The following is a 23,739-nucleotide window of genomic DNA, read 5'->3' as shown; positions in this document are numbered from 1 at the left end:
AGTTGAACCCTGTTTTACAGCACTAATATAAAATAGACATATACACAGATTTGAGTCACATTTAGAAAGCAATCACATTTAACATGTATGTTTTACAAAGGTTTTTTATTCATGGATTGGTAGGTGTTCCTTTAAATCAGTAATTGTTCTAGCCCTGTAATTCAAAATCATTTTATTGTATAATAACAATGAAACATACCATCCCCATGCATATTGTAATTAAAAATGAGGTTCTATGAAACCTACATTAAATCAAGGAATTTACTTGCCTTGTGATAAACATATTTCAGCATGTTGCCTGACACAACACCTTTTTAAATTTGTTAAATTGATGGACAATACAAAACAGCCAGTAAAATAGTAAGGTTAAAACAATATTACAACATTTTCTGATGACTGTAGTACTGCTTCTTAACATCAGCAATGTATCTTTATTGAAGAATTTAAAGTGTACTTATTTCAGGGTTTTAAATTATGTAAATTTTCTGATACTACCTCACCAACTTCAAGCCATTTCTCAGGCTTCCTGAATTGAAACGGCCGCTGAAAATTGATGAGGCTGGTACAGTAGCTCACAAAAGTGAGTACACCCCTCACTTTTTGCAAATATTTGATTATATCTTTTCATGTGACAACACTGAGGAAATGACACTTCGCTACAATATAAAGTAGTGAGTGTACAGCTTGTATAACAGTGTAAATTTGCTGTCCCCTCAAAACTCAACACACAGCCAATAATGTCTAAACCGCTGACCGACCCACAGCAAAGATTGCAGGATCAGAGGCACTGCTCAAGACATGTTCAATCGGTTTTGCTTTAAGTGAAGCCTGCTGGGGCATATTGAAGACAGGATAAAGTGTGAATTACTAAATATTAGACTCAAACTATGTCTATACATCAATAAATTCCACTTGTAATATACATATACCTATTGCTTGTAAATAATTGTATTTTGTTATTCTGTACTCTGCCCTCTTCTATTTGCACTTCTGACTAGATGCTAACTGCATTTCATTGTTCTGTACTTAAAGTTTAATCAAATCTTAAATTGAAGGATAGAAATTGCAAAGAGACACATATTTACAATTAACAGTTACTGCGAATACATTTAAATTTCAGAAGTTTATTAATGCTAAATGTCCCCCAGAACGACAGCTGTTTTTTGCCATCCACCGTGCAAAAGAAGGCATGGTGAATATTTTAAAACTATGTTGAAGGATGGCAAGCACTATATTCCATGAAGGGCCATTTGCAGGCCGGATTGTATTCCTACTGCTGTAGTTGTAGACAGCAGATACTAAAATCTGACATGCTATCAGACAAATAATTCTTACACCAGGCTAGTCAGTCCTCTGAAAATCACACATCCATGGCCATGTGACTGCACCATAGAGAGAATACTGTGGAACTCAAAATGGCGGGCTGTAAACATTGGATTTGAGAAAAAAATTAATAATAATTGCTTGTATTTATTTTCACATGCTGTACATGCACTTGAAAGGTGTTACTAAAAGTTTTATAAAAAACATGCCCAACACATACTGTGCCCAATGCAAGGCAGAAGTATGTTCCTTCTCTTGAATGACTGGCATTTTTCAACTTTAAGCACAGTAACTTCCTGTACTGCTGGCCTAGGTTCAAGGGAAAGCTGGTCCCACTATTGTGATGCAAGGACAGAGAAGAGATTTGACTGGGCTGAAGCTGTCATCCTGTAGTGATGGGATGGCCAAGAGACCGGAGGTGGCAGAAGAAGGAGCTTAAAATGCAGTATTTGATCTGCCTGAAGGCAACAGGGAAGTTCCCCTTGCTGCTCCACAGACAAGCACCAATGTCAATGCTTTCATTGACTCCATAATGGTAAATACAATGCGTTCTCTAACCTTCTATATGATTAGTCACTGCCAAAAGCAACTTGATTGGTGCACAACAGTTCCTTGATTGGTGCACAATCGTTAATAACATTAAACCATTGTAAATGTTCATTGTGATACTTTAGGTAGAAGATGTATACTTAAACTACCATTGTCCTCTAGCTGAAAAGCAGTATGACTGTCAGAAAACGAATGAACTGTTTTGTCTGGGAGGGCTATCTGGCCTTAATGATTGTTTTTACTGGGCAATGTTGAACTGAGGATATTAAGTCAACTATTTGTATGTTTAAAGGGGCCATATATACACCGATCAGCCATAACATTATGACCACTGACAGGTGAAGTGAATAACACTGATAATCTCATTATCATGGCACCTGTCAGTGGGCGAGATAAGTTAGATATGTATTACAAATGGGCAAGTGTAAGGATCTGAGCGAACATTGACAAAGGCCAAATTGTGATGGCTAGACAACTGGGTCAGTGCATCTCCAAAACTGCAGCCCTTGTGGGTTGTTTCCGGTCTGCAGTGGTCTGTACCTATCAAAAGTGATCCAAGGAAGTTCTGATATGTAGACTCTTCATACTTGTATTAGACTCTCATAGTACAATCCCCCACCACTAAACTACCCTGCACCATTTAACACTATTCCTGTCTCATCCCATATGGGGAGAGGAGGAGGAGGTGTGTTTGAATTTAGTCAGGCTGGATTCTACACAGTTTGAGGCAGGATTCTACACAGTTTGAGGCAGGATTCTACACAGTTTGAGGCAGGATTCTACACAGTTTGAGGCAGGATTCTAGCCACTTGGTCAATACAACCACAGCTGGGTCCTACCTAAAATCTCTACTAGCTCACTTTAGCTGGCTGGCATTTAAGCAAATTGAGGGTTGACTTTGCTCAAAAGGTTTATTGTGTAGTGAGGAAAAATTTAAATAATTAGGCAAATCCAACTTATCAGGTGCAGAATATAAAATCAGGTCCTGGCCTGAAGAAGATCCCATTTTAAACAAAACATAAATGTTTTGTAGCAACCTATCCACTGAGGTATGAATGACCTTAGCCTGTAAATCATAGGTTGTGTTTTTACCCCGTCCACATTTGTGTTTGCCATTATAAACCAAAAAAGTGGCCTCTACCGAGTTTCTGATTCAGTCAGAGCATTCGACTAAGACCTTCAGACATGGCTGGTAGCGGACAAAGGGGTCATCTCTCTACTCTCTACTTCTACTTGTTGTCGACGCTGAGGTTGTGCGCGTTCTCTTCCACTGACAGTCCTCAAGAACCCCCTCCAGGTCTTTTCTATGGAGAAAATAGATATTCAAAGTTTCAGCTGAACGGTTTTATGTACAAATGACTCCTAACAACCTTAACAGAGGCCTCCAGAAGTTTTAAATCCTTTGGTAAAGATGAGCAAAAAAATATATGAAACAATAGCATTGTTGTTATTCGGCTTAATCTCAGTCTGAAAATGAGAGCAATCTGGATCTTGACCAAAGGAGTTTGCGCAAAATACCAAATGTAGGGGTTCATTTTGCCAATAATCTTCACATGTTTTTATAAAACATATGTATTCAGAATTAGGAATTTGTTTTCCTAAGATTAGATTTCTCATTTTCAGTGTAAGTATAATAAGCGTTTTTGCTCATCTTTAACAATGTGCTATCATTCTGGAGGGAACTGTACATTGACTCTGTTATGCAGAGAGGCGTACAGTAGTTAGAGCACAGATTTCTTATACAGGCCCCCCATGTGAATCAAACACACAACACAGGTATTGCAAGCTCTATGCTCTTATTCAGGGTGCTATACAGATTAACCACAAACAGGAACATTATTTCTCTCCACACCCACATACTAGAGACACACGCAAACACAAAATCTGGCATTCTAAGGCCTATACCTCTTACAATAATAATAAATAAATAATATAGGTAGATGATGTTGATGTAAATAACAATATTAAATAAATAATAAGATACGTATTGGCATGCTACTGTGTGTAGGGGACAAACTGGTATAGTAAGGCCTATACCTCTTATTGGTATGTTGCTGTGTGTAGGGGACAAACTGGTATAGTAAGGCCTATACCTCTTATTGGTATGTTGCTGTGTGTAGGGGACAAACTGGTATAGTAAGGCCTATACCTCTTATTGGTATGTTGCTGTGTGTAGGGGACAAACTGGTATTCTAAGGCCTATACCTCTTATTGGAATGTTGCTGTGTGTAGGGGGACAAACTGGTATAGTAAGGCCTATACTTCTTATTGGTATGTTGCTGTGTGTAGGGGACAAACTGGTATTCTAAGGCCTATACCTCTTATTGGTATGTTGCTGTGTGTAGGGGGACAAACTGGTATAGTAAGGCCTATACCTCTTATTGGTATGTTGCCGTGTGTAGGGGACAAACTGGTATTCTAAGGCCTATACCTCTTATTGGTATGTTGCCGTGTGTAGGGGACAAACTGGTATTCTAAGGCCTATACCTCTTATTGGTATGTTGCTGTGTGTAGGGGACAAACTGGTATTCTAAGGCCTATACCTCTTATTGGTATGTTGCTGTGTGTAGGGGACAAACTGGTATTCTAAGGCCTATACCTCTTATTGGTATGTTGCTGTGTGTAGGGGACAAACTGGTATTCTAAGGCCTATACCTCTTATTGGTATGTTGCTGTGTGTAGGGGACAAACTGGTATTCTAAGGCCTATACCTCTTATTGGTATGTTGCCGTGTGTAGGGGACAAACTGGCTGTATCTCCACTCCCGGGATCCTCACTGATTATGCGCATGTTGGTGTTCCATTTGTTCCAGTTGACTTCCTCCACTCTGAGACAAAACAAAGACACAGGACACGCTCTCCAATTACTGTCCCTGAGTGAATGACACATGCATCAGTTGTCAGAGGGAGTCGATCAATGATGCAGCCCACTGTTTGCCTGGCTGTGGTGCTGCTGTGCAAAATGTCAGTGCAGTCAGTCATTAAATCTGTCTGAAATTATTTATCTGGTATTGATATTGAAACCAATAGAATTAAAAATGCCTTTTGTGCGTTCTCCAGGTATTTTCACAAGTACATCTATCTGTTACAACCTGGTTGCGATGTATGAAAATTCTCTTTTATTCTGCCCTCTTATAATTCAACTTCTATTAAAAAAACAAATATATATATGTAAATATATATATATAAATAAAGTGACAACCTGAAGCACCATCGCCAGTCCTCCAACCCAGCTCTGGTCCCAAGGTTCTTGTGCACCCCAGAGCGAAGCCTCGTCCGGAGGAAGCGAGGCAGGCTCCTCTCCAGGTCCAGGATGGTGATGGCCCGCTGTCAACAGACACATGTTCATAACTGAGCTGTGATCAAACTATCAACAACCCAGACATTTCAGTGCCAATTCCTTGAGTCGGTAAGTCCTTCATGCATCTGTCCATTAGTGAGTCAGTCTGTGTCGGGGCACCTGTAGTTTCCAGATGTTGGTACTGTCCAGGGACATCTTCTCCACAGTGCGATTCATGAGGGCAATGAGCATGTTGAGCAGAAGGATGTAGGTGAGCACAATGTAGGAGATGAGAAGAATGTAGAACACCCCCGTGTACTGGTAACTAAAAAAAAAAAGCACATTCCTGATTGCCAAAAACAACTTGTTATAGATATCTTTTGTTTAGCTGACATTAGTTTTCTGGAGCAAAACGGCTGCTTTCACATCAAGCAGGAGGGTGCTATACATTAGTGGATGAGTTAAAAGAGAGTGTGCCTTCTCTTAATCTAAATAGGTTTCAGCATCTGAGAAATCAATTATTCACTTTTCTGTGAACTCCAGGTCTCCCATGCCGATGGTGAACTTAAACAGCTCCATGGTGGTGTGGGATATATTACTGTAGGTCGGTGTTCTACATGGATCCTGCTCATTGGTACGAAATAAGGAGCGACCACTTCCAACACTGCCATTCTTTAGCGGTGCTGTATTGTTAGACAGGTGTTCAGGTTCCATCAGTAAAGTGACCACGGCTGTTGAGGAACAAAAAATGCTGTTTATGTGGTGTTTAGGCAATTCTTCAATAGTGTCATTTTACACCATCACAATTGTTCGCAATTGTGATTTAGATGTGTAACTGAACAACATAACTGGCATCTGCAATTTTGATAGGTCTTTTGACATTGTTGCAAAATTAAACAAATTCATTTACTGAACATAGATTAAATACCTGCTGAAAACCCAAAGAGGAAGACAACGTAGACAAAGAGAAAGCGCAATATATCGCTTATGACCATCTACAAAAAGAAAAAACAAAGCATCAAGCATCAAAAAAACGATGGTATATTATAATTGTTGCCATGGTGGAACTGATTTTGGAAATCATAGCAGCGGAAACACTGATCCTATGTCAGCCCTGCTACTCAGAGATTCTTTGTGAAAACAAGCCCTGGTATTCACTATACCTTCTGTATCATGACACTGTAGATGCCCATGTGTCTGTGTCCCCTGGAGAAATATAGCAGGTTGACCCAGCTGAGAGCCAGACACAGCACCAAGAATGCCAGGTATTCTTCCCAACCACAGCAGTACATCACCAAGGAGGCCAGGAAGAAAACTGCCTGTAAAAAACTACACACAAAGGCAACTTGAACTCAACTTGAACTCATCAGCTCACTACCAAAGAGAGTTTAAGTAACCGAGAGTAAACCTCTACAAGCCCTGAACCCAACTGCACAAAAAAAGGTGGAGCAGCACTAAGTTAATGTTGTTATAACACTATAGTTAATAATTCATATATGAAGCAAATTATGCATTTATATTAATCAAGAGTTGGCAGTAATTATCTAATAAATGCTACCAAATCATATGATATGACTGTCCCAATATTTTGCTGGCATGTGACATTCCAAGAGTTATGTCAGCAGATTTCCTAATGTTTGTAGACCTTCTCTTTCTGCATATTCCAACCCTAATTGTTCAATTATATACTGTCATATAATTTAACATACACTCACCTAAAGCATTATTAGGAACACCATACTAATACTGTGTTTGACCCCCTTTCGCCTTCAGAACTGCCTTAATTCTACGTGGCATTGATTCAACAAGGTGCTGAAAGCATTCTTTAGAAATGTTGGCCCATATTGATAGGATAGCATCTTGCAGTTGATGGAGATTTGTGGGATGCACATCCAGGACAGGGCAATTTCAGTAGTGAACTCATTGTCATGTTCAAGAAACCAATTTGAAATGATTTGAGCTTTGTGACATGGTGCATAGTCCTGCTGGAAGTAGCCATCAGAGGATGGGTACATGGTGGTCATAAAGGGATGGACATGGTCACAAACAATGCTCAGGTAGGCCGTGGCATTTAAACCATGCCCAATTGGCACTAAGGGGCCTAAAGTGTGCCAAGAAAACATCCCCCACACCATTACACCACCACCACCAGCCTGCACAGTGGTAACAAGGCATGATGGATCCATGTTCTCATTCTCTTTACGCCAAATTCTGACCATCTGAATGTCTCAACAGAAATCGAGACTCATCAGACCAGGCAGATTTTTCCAGTCTTCAACTGTCCAATTTTGGTGCAAATTGTAGCCTCTTTTCCTATTTGTAGTGGAGATGAGTGGTACCCGGTGGGGTCTTCTGCTGTTGTAGCCCATCCGCCTCAAGGTTGTGCGTGTTGTGGCTTCACAAATGCTTTGCTGCATACCTCAGTTGTAACAAGTGGTTATTTATGTCAAAGTTGCTCTTCTATCAGCTTGAATCAGTCGGCCCATTCTCCTCTGACCTCTAGCATCAACAAGGCATTTTCGCCCACAGGACTGCCGCATACTGGATGTTTTTCCCTTTTCACATCATTCTTTGTAAACCCTAGAAATGGTTGTGCGTGAAAATCCCAGTAACTGAGCAGATTGTGAAATACTCAGACCGGCCCGTCTGGCACCAACAACCATGCCACGTTTAAAATTGCTTAAATCACCTTTCTTTCCCATTCTGATATTCAGTTTGGAGTTCAGGAGATTGTCTTGACCAGGACCACACCCCTAAATGCATTGAAGCAACTGCCATGTGATTGGTTGATTAGATAATTGCATTAATGAGAAATTGAACAGGTGTTCCTAATAATCCTTTAGGTGAGTGTATAATGTCCTTTACATGCTGGTTAACTGGCCCTTGCTACACACACATCCTCAGCCTTGCAAGTACCGATTTGCCAACAAGGTATTTGGACAACTTTCCAGAAGCCTTGTTTTTACTTTGAGTTATTTTACCTCAATTAAAGGTTAGTTCTATCATATTTTGAGTGTTAGATCAATGTGATAAATGACAATTAAATTTTTACAGTGTACATACAATCCTCACAAACATTTAAGGAACACTTAAATCACACATCAGGTCTCGATGAACTAAATATATTAAAGATCAAAATCTTTACTGTACATTGTGAAATTCATTGAGACCAAAATTATGTCACAACGGTCAATGGAAACAAAAATCACCAACCGACTGAGGGCTGGAATCAAACTCACAACGAAAATCTAAGTAAACAATTGAAATCACAGACAGTTCCATGAATTACATCACGCAAATCATAATGTGACTCAGTAGTGTGTATGGCCCCCGTGTGCCTGTATTCACTGGGTTGGTGTCCTGGGGGATCTCCTCCCAGACCTGGATCAGAGCATCCTAGAGGTTCTCAATTGGATTCTGGTCGGTGGAACATGAGGGCTTTGTCATCCAGGAACTGCCTACACAAACTGGCCACATGAGGCCGGGAATTGCCCTGCAAAAGGAGGAACCCAGGGCCCACTGCACCAATGTAAGGTCTGAAGATGGGTCTGAGAATTTCATCCCGGTACCTAACAGCCTTCAGGGTACCGTTGGCTAGCAGGTGGAGGTCTGTGTGACCCTCCAAGGATAAACTTCCCCAGACCATCACTGACCCATCGACAAACCGGTCATGCTGGATGATGTTGCAGGCAGCATAACGTTCACCAAGGGGTCTTCAGACTCTTTCACGTCTGTCACATGTGCTCAGTGTGAACCTGCTCTCATCTGTGAAGAGAATGGGGTGCCACTAGAAGCCCTCATGCCACCCTCACAGAGTCTGTTTCTGACAGTTTGGTCAGAAACATCCACACCAGTAGCTAGGTCATTTTGGAGGGCTTTGGCAGTGCTCCTCCCGGCTCCTCCTCGCACAAAGCAGATACCAGTCCTGATGCTGGGTTGATGCCCTTCTACGGGTGTGCCATCCTGAAGGAACCATCTTGGTGGAGCTGGACTACCTGCGCAACCTGAATGGGTTGCAGGTACCACCCCATGCTACCATTAGTGACAAGGACACAAGCAAAAAGCTAAACTAGAGAAGAATCAGTCAGGAACGATAAGGAGACAGCAATCGTCAGTGGCCACCACCTGCAAAACCATTCCCTTTGTGGGGTTGTCTTGCTTTTGCCTCTCCAGTGCACCGGTTGTCACTATCATTTGCACCAAAACAGGAGACATTGATTCACAATCACTTATACTTCTTAACTGGACAGACTGATATCCCTGAAATTGATTTATGTGTTCCCTTCATTTTTTTTTAGCAATGTATATTCATAAGCCTGCATGTATCTAAACATGTTAACATACATTATATAATTTGTTTAGACAAAGAATAAAAGTTACATATTAATGTTAAGTCTGTAAGTGTGGGATGGTTTTACTTACAAAAGGATTTCACTGTATCCATCAATCAGCAAAGTGTCTAAGCTGGGACGTTTTCTCTTCAAGTCTAATATCTTGGGATGGCAAAATTACACATTTCACAAACATAGCTCCTCAATACATTTTTGTTGAATGATATGTCAAACATATTGGCAGAGATTCAATCCCATTGCGAAATGTGACAAGAATTAAAAAAAACTAAATGATTTACATTTTATATTTATATTATATTGGCCAGAAACTCAGAGGTGGCTGTACAAAGAACCCGGGTAGAGATATTTGGTTTGAGTGTTGTCTGAAGGTAAGAGAGGAGAAGCTCCTCTTGTTGCTCTGTCAGCCACTATCATAGCTTTGCACTGATTACGAGCTTCAACTGGAAGCCATTTATGCTGCTTTATTCTTTTCTGCACACACCCTTAACCCCTTGATTTTTGCCTGTTGGGAGTGTACTGTCAGTTTCTATATGTTTGCGATCTGGCCTCAGAGGTTTGAGGGCCTAGTCGTGATTAAATCACCTGGAAAGTGGGTCTTCTACTCGGGCTTGAGCCCTTGTGTGCCTTCAAAGGTGTAATTGCAAAGTTTGTTCAGGACAACAAGCTGTGAAAGCCCATGGGAATTTCACTGGATTTTTTTTTTTTGGGTTGCCAGGCAGACAGCACTGGGTTTAAAGGTAACACAATGAGATAGAATTTTAGGAAAATGCATTTTAGGGAAATGCTACAATGAGGATTGGAATGAATTCCTGCCATAATCCTTATATTATTACAGAACATCACACATTCACACATACCCCTCCTATGAAGAAATAGATGGACCCAGCTAATATAAACAGTTGCCCGGCAAGCTGAAGATATTCCTCGCTGGTATGCTCCACAGCAAAAGGTGGCTAGATATCACAGACAGTGAGAAACAAAATTAACAAAAGTGGACACAAGAATCTTTAAGGAGCACTTTGTCAATATTTCGCTGATCTCTTCTGAGGCTGAGTGATATTATCCTGAATCTAAACTGAATTGTTATGTTCAGTTTGAATTCAGGCCAGAATAGGGTAATTTTAGAATCATAATGTTGCAAAGATCTTACCGTTCCCTTCTTTCTGTTATAGGCGACGCAAGTGAAAACGCAGAGGTAGAACAAATACACCAGGAAGTTGACTAAAAACATCCGTGCAGCAAATCTGTCCCACTTCTCCTCCAGTAGCCTGTTCAAAGGCTCAGTCTGGAGCATCTCATGACGATTCTGAAATACAGTTTTTACTCAAATAATCACATTTTGACGTGAGTAGATCTTTCAATCTCTGAGAATATTGGTCTTACAGTACATGAGGCCCCTTAAGGCACATGTACACACACCCACAGAGAAGTTGGAGCAAAGCTACAGGTCAAACCCTGTGTAGCACTCATGGAACAGATCATCTTCATCAAGGGTTCCAATAATTAGGGTTACTATACGTATTGGTTTTGATATGCACACAAGGAGGGGTCAGGGAATCTAGTTACAATGTGGACAGACAAACACATTTTAATGCCATTGGGAAGACGCATGTCTGAAATCGTGGGCATATTCACAACGTAAACAAGATCAGGAACAAGGACATTTGTCAGCACCAGGTTTAAACAGGCTTACGATTTGATCCGTATAACATTTATATGACTCACAGACATGCCACTGCTGTAGACGATGATCTCCAGGACAGAGTTTTTCTCAAATGAGTCCAGTGAAGCCAGGTCATAAAGGGAAGAGTGGACGGGTCCATACACCCACTCAGTGAACTTACGGGACAGGTGTCTGGTGTCCCTTTCGAGGAACTCATTACACATCATGTGCTTAAACAGCTAGGAAAATAAAAACAGAATTTGGTTACCATGTAATGGAAGCATATATCTATATACATGATAAACACATGATTGTGGATTTTCTTCAGCCATCTAAAGCAAAAGAAAATATTACAAACGGTTGACATATAATTATTTCCATACCCCGATTTTGCCAGTCTTAGCAGCCAGTTTTATGGGTGTCAGGCCCTGATTGTTCTCCATGTCCTCCAGCCTCCATGTGGGATGGAGACGGGCAGCCGTGGTGAGAATGTGATTGTACATGGACGTGATGAACTCAGTGTTCTCAGGTGTGTCATCGGCAACCACCACCAGGGCATGCAGCACCGTGTTGCCTAGGGAGTCCTTGCTACTCACATCTACCCGCTGGTAGGGGTTCTCCAGCAGGAAGTCCACCGTGTCAGGCTGGTTGGTGCACGCAGCCAGGGATAGAGGCAGCTCACCTGTCAAGACATTTTCCCTCAGTTCATTGTATTTTCTATTGCCCAAACTAACCGACCAATCGTGGTGGAAATATTTTATTTTTCTGAGTATGTAAGGACAGATAAAGTCAAGTTGAATTAAATTCTTTCATACATTATTTTAATCATAAAGAAGGGAAATATTCTATAAAAAGTATTCCTAGATCAGTCATTAAGTTGGTTGCCAAAACTACATGCAGAAGGCACTGTTCAAGTCTCAACACTGTAGACACACTCACCAAAGTAAAAGCTGGGTCCATTATGGAGCTGGAAGAATTTTCCACATGCTTTGGCATGGACATTTGCTCCTTTCTGGATTAATAGCTTAACAAAGTAGATGCTCCTTCTCTCAATTGCAATATGAAGTGCCGTTTGACCTAAATGATCAGAAAATAGAAAATAATAGAATATCAGAATATGCTTGGCCATATACAGCTCCAGAAAAAATTGAGAGACCACTGCAACTTTTCCTTTCCTTTCCAAAAAAGTTGAAAAGGAAGGTTTTAAGTGAGGAACCGAAGGGTTAAAATTAAGAGACCACTTTAAATTGACCGCTTCTGTTCCTCACTCACAACCTTCCTTTTCAACTCTTTTGGAAAGGAAAGGAAAAGTTGCAGTGGTCTCATAATTTTTTCTGGAGCTGTATACACTTACATAATGGTATTGATTCCAGTACATTGTTTGAGAGCTTTGTACTTAACACTTCTGAGTTCAAAGACATTTAGAGGAATGATATGGATTAGATTAACAACATTACTGAATGATAGTTCTGGATACATAAAAGTTCACCTCTGTAATAGCTGTCTGTGTAGGCAGCATTTACAAATTCTTTGATGTCACCCATCTTCTCTGAGATGTCAAGGAGATATTCAACTGTGTTATTTCTGCCATTTCTCAAATTCAGTAGAGCCTTCAGCAGGACATTTTTACCATGTGATTGATCTAATAGAAGAAGAGGTAAAATTTAACTGTATAAAACCTTGAAAAAACAAACAAAAATCTGTTAAAAATTACAGTGCCTTCGCTGTTGTGTAATTTCAGTGTAACATTGTTCTTATACTGTTATAAGGATAGGGTTAGGGTAAAAGACTAGGTTTACAATCAGTAATTAGATTCCTCATTACACTAATCCTAGACAAGTAGTTACACAGCAACTTCAGCACTATAATGTAAAATGTTTAATTAAAATGCACAAACTGTACAATATTATATAATACATAGTTGCCCTAACACTCAGTGTTGGTGAGCTTCTTCATTGACTGATGCAGGTACTGATGCAGCCCATCCAGTTTCATGACATCACCAGCGGACACAGCCTCAAACAACCTCTTGATGTCAAACCTCTTGCTATCCCTCTCTTCTTTGTTTTCCGACAAACCTCGTATTTTCCTAAAACGACAATTGTAAAGAGAATTGGGGAAGCACTTATCCTTCAGTTGGTAAACAAAAGAACACATGATTTAACCAAAATGGCTTCAAAACAAAAACCTTATTCAACTATACTTGAAACAAACACCTGATGAATAAAAGCCATCCCGTGAGGAAAGACAGCAGTGACCTCTCAAACAGTACAAACACTTAGCCGCTTAGCCCTATAAACAGGCCAGATACACCAATATTCCCCTTTCTAGTATGTTATGCTCAGTGATATATATAAATATAGTTTCTCACTTGTCAAAGCTGAGATTGAATTTGATCGTGGGTGCCGCCTCTTCAAACTCCTCTTGGTAGTCGGTGTCCATGGGGGCTCTGGCCTTCGCTGAGTACCCCATGCCCAGGGCTGTCGCCAGTCGATCAGGCTTCTTCACCTGTCTGCTCTTCGCCCTCTCATCATCTGTCCTGTCATCGGTCTCCAGAGAAAAGGTTGGGAACTCTGTACCTTTAGACATAACGAATCTTCCAACAGGTGGTCTGCAAGAGGAAAAGATTGATAATGCATCACATTCATGTAAAACCCTGTTTCCAAACAAAGTTGGGACACTGTGTAAAATGTAAAGAAAAACTGAATTTAATGATATGCAAATAATTTAAACCATATATTCAATAGAAAATAGTACAAAGATAACAAAAACTGAGAAATGTTTTGGTTTCTTGAAAAATGTATGCCCAAAATCAAAAATCACAATCAAAACCAACTGCAAATAAATCTAATACATTTGAAGTTTCACCAAATGGGCACAGCTATTTCCGCCAGGGAATTCCAAAGGAAAGAAACTAACGCCAAGACATCGTATATATATTCCGGAGCATGGTTTCTCTAATAAAAGGTTAAACAAAGGAAGGAACAGTGGTGAACTGGCGACAGGGTCACAGGGTCAAGACTCATTGATGCATGTGGGGAACGAAAGCTGGCCCGTGTGCTCTGATCCAACAGAGGAGCGGCTGTAGCTCAAATTGCTGAAAAGGTTAAAGCTGGTACTGACAGAAAGGTGTCAGAGCACACAGTATATCGCAGTTTGTTGCGTATGGAGCTGCGTAGCCACAGACCAGTCAGGGTGACCCATGCTGACCCCTGTCCACTGCCAAAAGCGCCTACAATGGGCACGTGAGTATCAGAACTGGACCACAGAGCAATGGAAGAAGGTGGCCTGGTCTGATGAATCATGTTTTCTTTTACATCACGTGGATGGCGGAGTGTGTGTTCATCGCTTACCTGGAGAACACATGGCACCAGGATGCACTATGGGAACAAGGCAAGCTGGCAGAAACAGTGTGATGCTTTGGACAATGTTCTGCTGAGAAACCTTGGGTCCAGCCATTCATGTGGATGTTACTTTGACATGTACCACCTACCTGAGCATTGTTGCAGATCATGTGCACCCTTTCATGGCAACTGTATTCCCTGATGGCATTGGCCACTTTCAGCAGGATAATGCGCCCTGCTACAAAGCAACAATGGTTCAGGAATGGTTTGAAGAACACAACAAGTTGAAGGCGTTGACTTGGCCTCCAAATTCCCCAGATCTCAATCCAATCGAGCATCTGTGGGATGTGCTGGACAACAAGATCCGATCCATGGAAGTCCCACCTCGCAACTTACAGGACTAAAAAGGATCTGCTGCTAATGTCTTGGTGCCAGATACCACAGCACACCTTCAGAGGTCTAATGGAGTCCATGCCTAGACGGGTCAGGGTTGTTTTAGCGGCAAAAGAGGGACCTACACAATATTAGGTAGGTGGTCATAATGTTATGGCCGATCAGTGAATTTCCTATTCATCCATCCATCCATCCATCTTCTTCCGCTTATCCGGGGCCGGGTCGCGGGGGCAGCAGTCTAAGCAGGGATGCCCAGACTTCCCTCTCCCCAGACACTTCCTCTAGCTCTTCCGGGGGGACACCGAGGCGTTCCCAGGCCAGCCGGGAGACATAGTCCCTCCAGCGTGTCCTAGGTCTTCCCCGGGGTCTCCTCCCGGTGGGACGGGACCGGAACACCTTCCCAGGAAGGCGTTCCGGAGGCATCCGAAAAAGATGCCCAAGCCACCTCAGCTGACCCCTCTCGATGTGGAGGAGCAGTGGCTCTACTCTGAGCTCCTCCCGGGTGACCGAGCTTCTCACCCTATCTCTAAGGGATCGCCCAGCCACCCTGCGGAGGAAAACTCATTTCGGCCGCCTGTATCCGGGATCTTGTCCTTTCGGTCATGACCCAAAGCTCATGACCATAGGTGAGAGTAGGAACGTAGATTGACTGGTAAATCGAGAGAGCTTCGCCTTGCGGCTCAGCTCTTTCTTCACCACGACAGACCGATACATCGACTGCATTACTGCAGAAGCTGCACCGATCCGTCTGTCAATCTCCCGTTCCATCCTTCCCTCACTCGTGAACAGACCCCTAGATACTTAAACTCCTCCACTTGAGGCAGGCACTCTTCCACCAACCTGAAGTGGGCAAGCCACCCTTTTCCGACTGAGGACCATGGCCTCGGATTTGGAGGTACTGATTTTCATCCCCACCGCTTCACACTCGGCTGCAAACCGTCCCAGTGCATGCTGAAGGTCCTGGTTAGAAGGGGCCAACACGACAACATCATCTGCAAAGAGCAGAGACGAAATCGTGTGGTCCCCAAACCTGACACCCTCCGGCCCTGGCTGCGCCTAGAAAATTCTGTCCATAAAAATTACAAACAGAACCGGTGACAAAGGGCAGCCCTGCCGGAGTCCAACATGCACTGGGAACAAGTCTGACTTACTGCCGGCAATGCGGACCAAGCTCCTGCTTCGGTTTGTATAGGGACCTGACAGCCCTTAGCAAAGGACCCAGGACCCCATATTCCCCAAGCACCCTCCACAAGATGCCGCGAGGTACACAGTCGAATGCCTTCTCCAAATCCACAAAACACATGTGGATTGGTTGGGCAAACTCCCATGAACCCTCCAACACCCCGTAGAGGGTATAGAGCTGGTCCAGTGTTCCACGGCCCGGACGAAAACCACACTGTTCCTCCTGAATCTGAGGTTCTACTATCGGCCGTATTCTCCTCTCCAGAACCCTGGCATAGACTTTCCCGGGCAGGCTGAGAAGTGTGATCCCCCTATAGTTGGAACACACCCTCCGGTCCCCCTTCTTAAAAAGAGGGACCACCACCCCGGTCTGCCATCCAGAGGCACTGTCCCCGACCGCCACGCGATGTTGCACAGGCGTGTCAACCAAGACAGCCCCACAACATCCAGAGACTTGAGGTACTCAGGGCGGATCTCATCCACCCCCGGTGCCTTGCCACCGAGGAGTTTCTTGACCACCTCAGTGACTTCAGCCCGGGTGATGGACGAGTCCACCTCTGAGCCCTCATCCTCTGCTTCCTCAATGGAAGAAGTGACAGCGGGATTGAGGAGATCCTCGAAGTACTCCTTCCACCGCCCAACGACATCCTCAGTTGAGGTCAACAGCTGCCCACCTCTACTGTAAACAGCGTTGGTAGGGCACTGTTTCCCTCTCCTGAGGCGCCGGATGGTTTGCCAGAATCTCTTCGAGGCCAGCCGATAGTCCTTCTCCATGGCCTCACCGAACTCCTCCCAGGCCCGAGTTTTTGCCTCCACAACCACCCGGGCTGCAGCCCGCTTGGCCTGTCGGTACCCGTCAGCTGCCTCAGGAGTCCCACAAGCCAACCAGGCCTGATAGGACTCCTTCTTCAGCTTGACGGCATCCCTTACTTCCGGTGTCCACCACCGGGTTCGGGGATTGCCGCCTCGACAGGCACCGGAGACCTTACGGCCACAGCTCCGAGCGGCCGCTTCGACAATGGCGGTGGAGAACATGGTCCACTCGGACTCAATATCTCCAACCTCCCTCGGGATCCAGTCGAAGCTCTGCCGGAGGTGGGAGTTAAAGATCTCTCTGACAGGAGACTCGGCCAGACGTTCCCAGCAGACCCTTACAGTTCGCTTGGGCCTGCCGAGTCTGTCCAGCTTTCTCCCCCGCCATCGATCCAACTCACCACCAGGTGGTGATCAGTTGACAGCTCCGCCCCTCTCTTCACCCGAGTGTCCAAGACATACGGCCAAACTCATTTAATTATTTTCATGGAAAACAAGGACATTTCTTAGTGACCCCACATTTTTGAACAGTAGTGTATATTTTAAATCTGGGTGAGACGAGTTACATTAAAAATACATTCTGAAACTTTTGTGAATGACAAAGGTTCACATGTCTTTGTGAATGATAAAAGTCCCAGACCTACTTTATCTTTATGCTGCAGAATATACACGTTTTATGTTAATTAATTATATAAGGAGTTCAGCGTGTGACCAAAAATAATTTCTTCCATTCATCTAAGGGCTCTTATCAAATGTTTCTATATGCCCAAAACATTGGTAGTAGTTGACCTCTTTAGACATGTGATGTGTCCACCACAGATGGAAAACAAGGCTTGGAATTTATAAACACTTCCTTATGACAAGTGTTAGTGTTATTCTGTCCACATTTGATACATGAACAAGATCATAAAACCGGAGGTCAGGGGATACTGATCTTCCACAGTCCTAACATATTCTCCAATAATTACAAACATAGACATTTATCCCAATACACATAGGTGGTGGTCAGTGATCAAAGACAACCATTACATGGTCTATTATCCTCCAGTAACAAAGGTTAATCCAACATAATTCCCTTGTTGGTATGTCCCAACCTCCCCTATGGTCCATGGGTCTATTCAGTCATATTCAGTCATAAGTCACATGAACAGTTACTAGCAGGAGTTGTGAACAGGGTGTGTGGGCACCGTCAGTAACGGCCACCACATCTTATCAACAGTCCGTTGTTCAGCGTTAGTCAGCACTTATGTTTTAGTTTCTCATGCCCATAATCACTCACTGTAAATGTATTCTTATTTTTCGATTACTGATATGTCCTAAAGACTACAGCTGAACATTCAAAATAAATGTGTTAATATTCTAAAGGCTATGTGGATCTTAATGAATTAATGTTTTGATTTCAAATATTTCTTGTGTTATTATTTTATTGTGAGTTTTTAATTTTTCACCCTCAAAGATTTCAGTTTGTTTTTCAATTGAATTGTTCACGTTATAGGTCACATTAAAGGTGAAAAAGGTTATGACATGATTTATCTTTGTCTCATTCTTTTACATCACAAAAAACTGGCATTTTAACAGGGGTGTGTAGACTTTTTATACCCACTGTATAACATTTGATTAAACCATATCAAGAAAAAAATATTAAATAATACATGTGTGTTATAAGGAGCTCAATTCAGAAAAATAATAATAAATGCTCAGTCATGTCATGTGGCCCTCATGTGCTTTCGCATGGAGCCACATACACTGCATAAAATACTTGTCCAGCATGTGAACAGAGCCCCTTTAACCTCTCTATGACAATCTCTGTATGCAGTATGGATGTGTACGCTTGGATTTCATTTGACCTACTTTATGGATCTTCAACCATAAAACCCTTGTCACTGGACCTCAAAATGTTTCCTCTTAGACAAGAAAAGCTATTTTCTGATGTGTGTCACAAGATACCCAACCTCTCCCTACACAAGCAAAAACCACACCCTGTATCAACTTCAGCATTTCCAGCACTACATCTCTTTTACCACTACATGGTGTTTCTCGGTTCCTATTTTGAACATATTGTTGTTCTCATGTTAATGTACACTTATCCCAATAACCCAAACTAGTTGAAAGTATTTAAGTGTTGCGCTTGTTTTATTGGAGGCATAAATAGGTCCCTCTTGAAAGAGATTTATCTCAATAAGAATAAATAAATACATGCTTTGAGTGATGAAGGTTGGATATGCAAAGAGAAAAAACAAATCATGCATCACAACACATAGAGAATGAAATCACCCTCCCCAGAATTAGAGTAATTATGTATTTTGTTTTGCAAGCTAGTTCATTGACTGGAAGTCTACAGAAGACTTCAAGTCTTCTTTTGTATTTTACAACTGCAATAAAGCTAGAATGCAAATTAATTGAAAGTGCATGCAGACATTGATATGGTATCCATGACATCTGAAGGAAAGTAATTAATTTAATTGGCAAAATCTGAACTACCACTTTAAAGCAATGAATGAACAGAAACATTCACACATAGCGTAAACAAAGCAAATACAAAGCCATCACCTACTGATGACTAAAAAATTTAAATAAGGACATGAAACCAGATATAAAATCCATTATTGTACTTACACAAAGATAATTTCATTCCTTCCTTGAAAGTACAATAATTATTTCACAAAGCAGTCTACTGAATTCCATTTTCTCCTGTGTCTGTCTATCATCCTTATAATAAATAAAAGTCATAAATCTGCAAAAAGAAATGTTTGCAGTCTTAAAACTGCTAAAAATATGAAACCTACTGAAACTACTGAGCGGTAAGAAGAATTGCTTTGGATAGCGTGATGGAGGATGAGCTGGGATAGAGGACGGGTAGATGCAGAAAGATGCAATTACGGGTAGATGCAATTACCCCGGAAGTAGCTAAGAGCGTTAAAAGGCTTCTATGGCTGACCATTGGTGGTATTGATCCAACATATGTGGTAGAATATGATAGTGACCAGGAAATGCACAAAGGATCTAATTGTTATGAATGTTGACAAAGAAAATGATTTAATTTACAACCCTGTTCCCAAAAAGGTTGGGTCGCTGTGAAAAATTTAAATTAAAACAGAAAGCAAAGATGTGCTAATCATGTAAACCCTATATTCAATAGAAAATAGTACAAAGACAACATTTAAAATGTTGAAATAGAAAATTTTTATTGTTCCTTGAAAAAGATATGCCCACTTAGAAAAAAAAGAGCATGGTGGAACATCTCAAAAGTATTTGGTTATTTGGCACTAGGTCAGTAACATGATTGACTTTGAAAAGAGCATCCCAGAGAGGATGAGTCTTTCAGAAGTAAAGATGGGGAGGGATTCACCACTTGGTGAATGACTACACAGGCAAAAAGTGCAAAAAGTTTCTCAATGTAAAATTGCATAATATCATTATGCCACCATGTTCTCTGGGCTCCAGCTCATTTTAGATGGACTGAAGCTAAGTGCAAAACTGTCCAGAGGTCTGACAAATCAAAAATTTTACTAATTTTTGGGAATCATGGGCACCACATCCACCGGGGAAAAAAGGAAAGGGACCATCCAGCTTGTTATCAATGCACAGTTCAACATCAGTGATGGTATGGGGGTGCATTAGTGCACATGGTGTGGGTGACCTGCACATCTGTGAAGGCACCATTAATGAACAATATATACAGGTTTTGGAGCAACATACGCTGCCGTAGAGGTGCTGGTCATAAAATTAGAATATCATCAAAAAGTTGATTTATTTCAGTAATTCCATTCAAAAAGCGAAACTTGTATAATGTATACATTCATTCCACACAGACTGATATATTTCAAGTGTTCTTTTCTTTTAATTTTGATTAATTTTAATCAGCTAATCAACTCAAAACACAAAAAATTGTCTCTCAGTCTAGTTCTGTAGGCTACACAATCATGGGGAAGACTGCTGACTGTCCAAAAGATGACCATTGACACCTTGCACAAGGAGGGCAAGACACAAAAGTCATTGCTAAGGAGGCTGGCTGTTCACAGAGCTCTGTGTCCAAGCACATTAATAGAGAGACGAGGGGAAGGAAAAGATGTGGTAGAAAAAAGTGTACAAGCAATAGGGATAACCGCACCCTGGAGAGGATTGTGAAACAAAACACATTCAAAAATGTGGGGGAGATTCACAAAGAGTGGACTGTAGCTGGAGTCAGTGCTTCAAGAACCACCAAGCACAAAAAGGTCTGCAAGACATGTGTTTCAGCTATCGCATTCCTTGTGTCAAGCCACTCTTGAACAAGACACAGCGTCAGAAGCGTCTCACCTGGGCTAAAGACAAAAAGGACTGGACTGCTCCTGAGTTATGTTCTCTGATGAAAATACATTTTGCATTTCCTTTGGAAATCAAGGTCCCAGAGTCTGGAGGAAGAGAGGAGAGGCACAGAATCCATGTTGCTTGAATTCAAGTGTAAAGTTTTCACAGTCAGTGATGGTTTGGGGTGCCATGTCATCTGCTGGTGTTGGTCCACTGTGTTTTCTGAGGTCTAAGGTCAACGCAGCCGTCTACCAGGAAGTTTTAGAGCACTTCTTGCTTCCTGCTGCTGATCAACTTTATGGAGATGCACACAGTGCCAGAGCTACCAGTACCTGGTTTAAGGACCATGGTATCCCTTTTCTTAATTGGCCAGCAAACTCGCCTGACTTTAACCCTATAGAAAATCTATGGGGTATTGTGAAGAGGAAGATGCGATACGCCAGACCCAACAATGCAGAAGAGCTGAAGGCCACTATCAGAGCAACCTGGGCTCTCATAACACCTGAGCAGTGCCATAGACTGATCGACTCCATGCCACACCGCATTGCTGCAGTAATTCAGGCAAAAGGAGCCCCAATTAAGTATTGAGTGCTGTACATGCTCATACTTTTCATGTTCATACTTTTCAGTTGGCCAACATTTCTAAAAATCCTTTTTTTGTATTGGTCTTAAGTAATATTCAAATTTTCTGAGATACTGAATTTGGGATTTTCATTAGTTATCAGTTATAATCATCACAATTAAAATAAATAAACATTTGAAATATATCAGTCTGTGTGTAATTAATGAATATAATATACAAGTTGCACTTTTTGAACGGAATTACTGAAATAAATCAACTTTTTGATGATATGCTAATTTTATGACCAGCACCTGTATAGACAATGTCTTTTTCAGGGAAGGCCTCAATAATTTCAGCAAGACTATGCCAAACCACATTCTGCAAAGCATTAAAACAGCATGGCTCCGTAGAAAAAGAGTCTGGGTGCTAAACTCCAGACCTGCCACCCATTGAAAACATTTAGCGCATCATGAAACAAAAAATACAACAAAGTAGACCCCAAAATATTGACCAGTTGAAATCCTATATCAAGCAAGACTGGGAAAAATTTCACTTTCAAAACTACAGCAATTGGTCTCCTCAGTTCCCAAAACCTTAAAGAGTTTGGTAAAAGAAGTGGGGATGCAACACAGTGGTAAACATGCCCCTGTCCCAAAGTTTTTGAAACAGGTTGCTGGCATCAAATTCAAAATGGGCATGTATTTTTCCAAAAACAATAACATTTCTCTGGCTCAACATTTGATATGTTGTCTTTGTATAATTTTCAATTAAATTCTGTTTTCATTTGCATTTTAACTCAGCATACCAACTTTTTGAAACAGGGTGGTATGTAGTTAACGTTATATTCAAATGTACATTAAATGGGCATGAGTTTATCCATTAAATGTTATTGAGCATTTCTAACCATATTGAATTACATATTAATATCAGATCATTCATTACTTACTTTTCAATATGTCTCTTTTCATAGGAAGTTTCCGTGTTCCTTCATATAACGTTAAGTTCAGTAAGTGTTTCTTCTTTCCTTTCAAACAACTTGTATAGCTTCCTGTGTCTCTGCTCGCTTTCTAATTCTACCGTCTTGTGAGCTGCGTTGGGGGGGAGTCTGTTACAGTGACTAAGATTGTGGTCGGAAAAACCTCCGCTTAAGAGCAGACTGGCATCATGAACAAGCAGAGTGATCAACAAGCTTTAGGATGTATACCACATTCTGCCACAATAACATAAACACATACAATTGTTAAAAAGGTTGGAGGGAAAGTGTGGTCTTATGTAGTACTAGAAGCATGTACCTAATAAACTGGCCATTGAGTGTGGTTGCAACATGTATCTGAGTAAGAGAAATAAAAAGAACACATCAGCGCCACCAACAGTAGCTAGTTCTGCATTTGAGAAAAACTGAGATTGAATGAATAATGCAGAATTACTTGCAATGTCGCTGTCATATTCATCTTCAAAGGTTCAGCAATTTCTCAGTAAAGGCGCGTGTTAGCAACAAAAATCTTTCTCTGGGGGTGTACAGGCCATTGCTGAAAAAAAAGTCCTATTTCATGTGAAATAGTCAAAATGCACATATTTCCTAATACACATTATATTTACACTCCCATTCAAAAGTTTGTGGTCACTTAGAAATGTCCTTGCTTTTGAAAGAAAAGCACATTTCTATTCATTAAAATAACAACAAGTTGATCAGAAATACATTGTAGACATTGTTGATGTTGTACATGATTACTTCAGCTGGAAACAGCTGATTTTCAAAGGAGCATCTACATAGGTGTACAGAGGCTCATTATCAGCAACCTGTTACTCCTGTATTCCAATGGCATGTTGTGTTTGCTAATCCAAGTTAATCATTTTAAAAGGCTAATTGATCATAAGAAAACCCTTTTATGATTATGTTAGCACAGCTGAAAACTGTTTCAGCGGTGCTGAACATTCATGACTCCAGAATATTGTCCTTCTAGGCAGAATTTTTCCTTTGTCCAGTTT

The 23,739-nt window shown here is 41.4% G+C and overlaps 1 protein-coding gene across 2 annotated transcripts; it reads right to left on the bottom strand.

Moving 5' to 3' along the window:
- Positions 1 to 88: 88 nt before the first annotated feature.
- On the bottom strand, positions 89 to 23,192 carry trpv1 (transient receptor potential cation channel, subfamily V, member 1). Of its 2 annotated transcripts, XM_034293552.1 has the most exons (18): positions 22,697 to 23,192; positions 13,538 to 13,777; positions 13,098 to 13,255; positions 12,656 to 12,808; positions 12,106 to 12,243; positions 11,550 to 11,848; positions 11,229 to 11,405; positions 10,654 to 10,809; positions 10,361 to 10,456; positions 9,574 to 9,644; positions 8,616 to 8,618; positions 6,315 to 6,480; positions 6,080 to 6,146; positions 5,678 to 5,882; positions 5,332 to 5,476; positions 5,074 to 5,198; positions 4,584 to 4,699; positions 89 to 3,176 (listed from the first exon to the last, which is right to left on the bottom strand). In XM_034293552.1, the coding sequence occupies exons 2-18, from the start codon at positions 13,753 to 13,755 to the stop codon at positions 3,052 to 3,054; spliced, it is 2,418 nt and encodes an 805-aa protein (XP_034149443.1). In that variant the 5' UTR covers positions 13,756 to 13,777; positions 22,697 to 23,192; the 3' UTR covers positions 89 to 3,051. The 2 variants fall into 2 exon arrangements, with proteins under 2 accessions (XP_034149443.1, XP_034149445.1); XM_034293554.1 differs by lacking the exon at positions 8,616 to 8,618.
- Between the last annotated feature and the right edge of the window lie 547 nt (positions 23,193 to 23,739).

The sequence above is a fragment of the Esox lucius genome, chromosome 7 (assembly GCF_011004845.1).
Source record: "Esox lucius isolate fEsoLuc1 chromosome 7, fEsoLuc1.pri, whole genome shotgun sequence".
In the NCBI taxonomy this organism is placed as follows: domain Eukaryota; kingdom Metazoa; phylum Chordata; class Actinopteri; order Esociformes; family Esocidae; genus Esox; species Esox lucius.
Note: the sequence above shows the minus strand (reverse complement) of the source record. Positions and strands in the feature narration are given on the sequence as shown.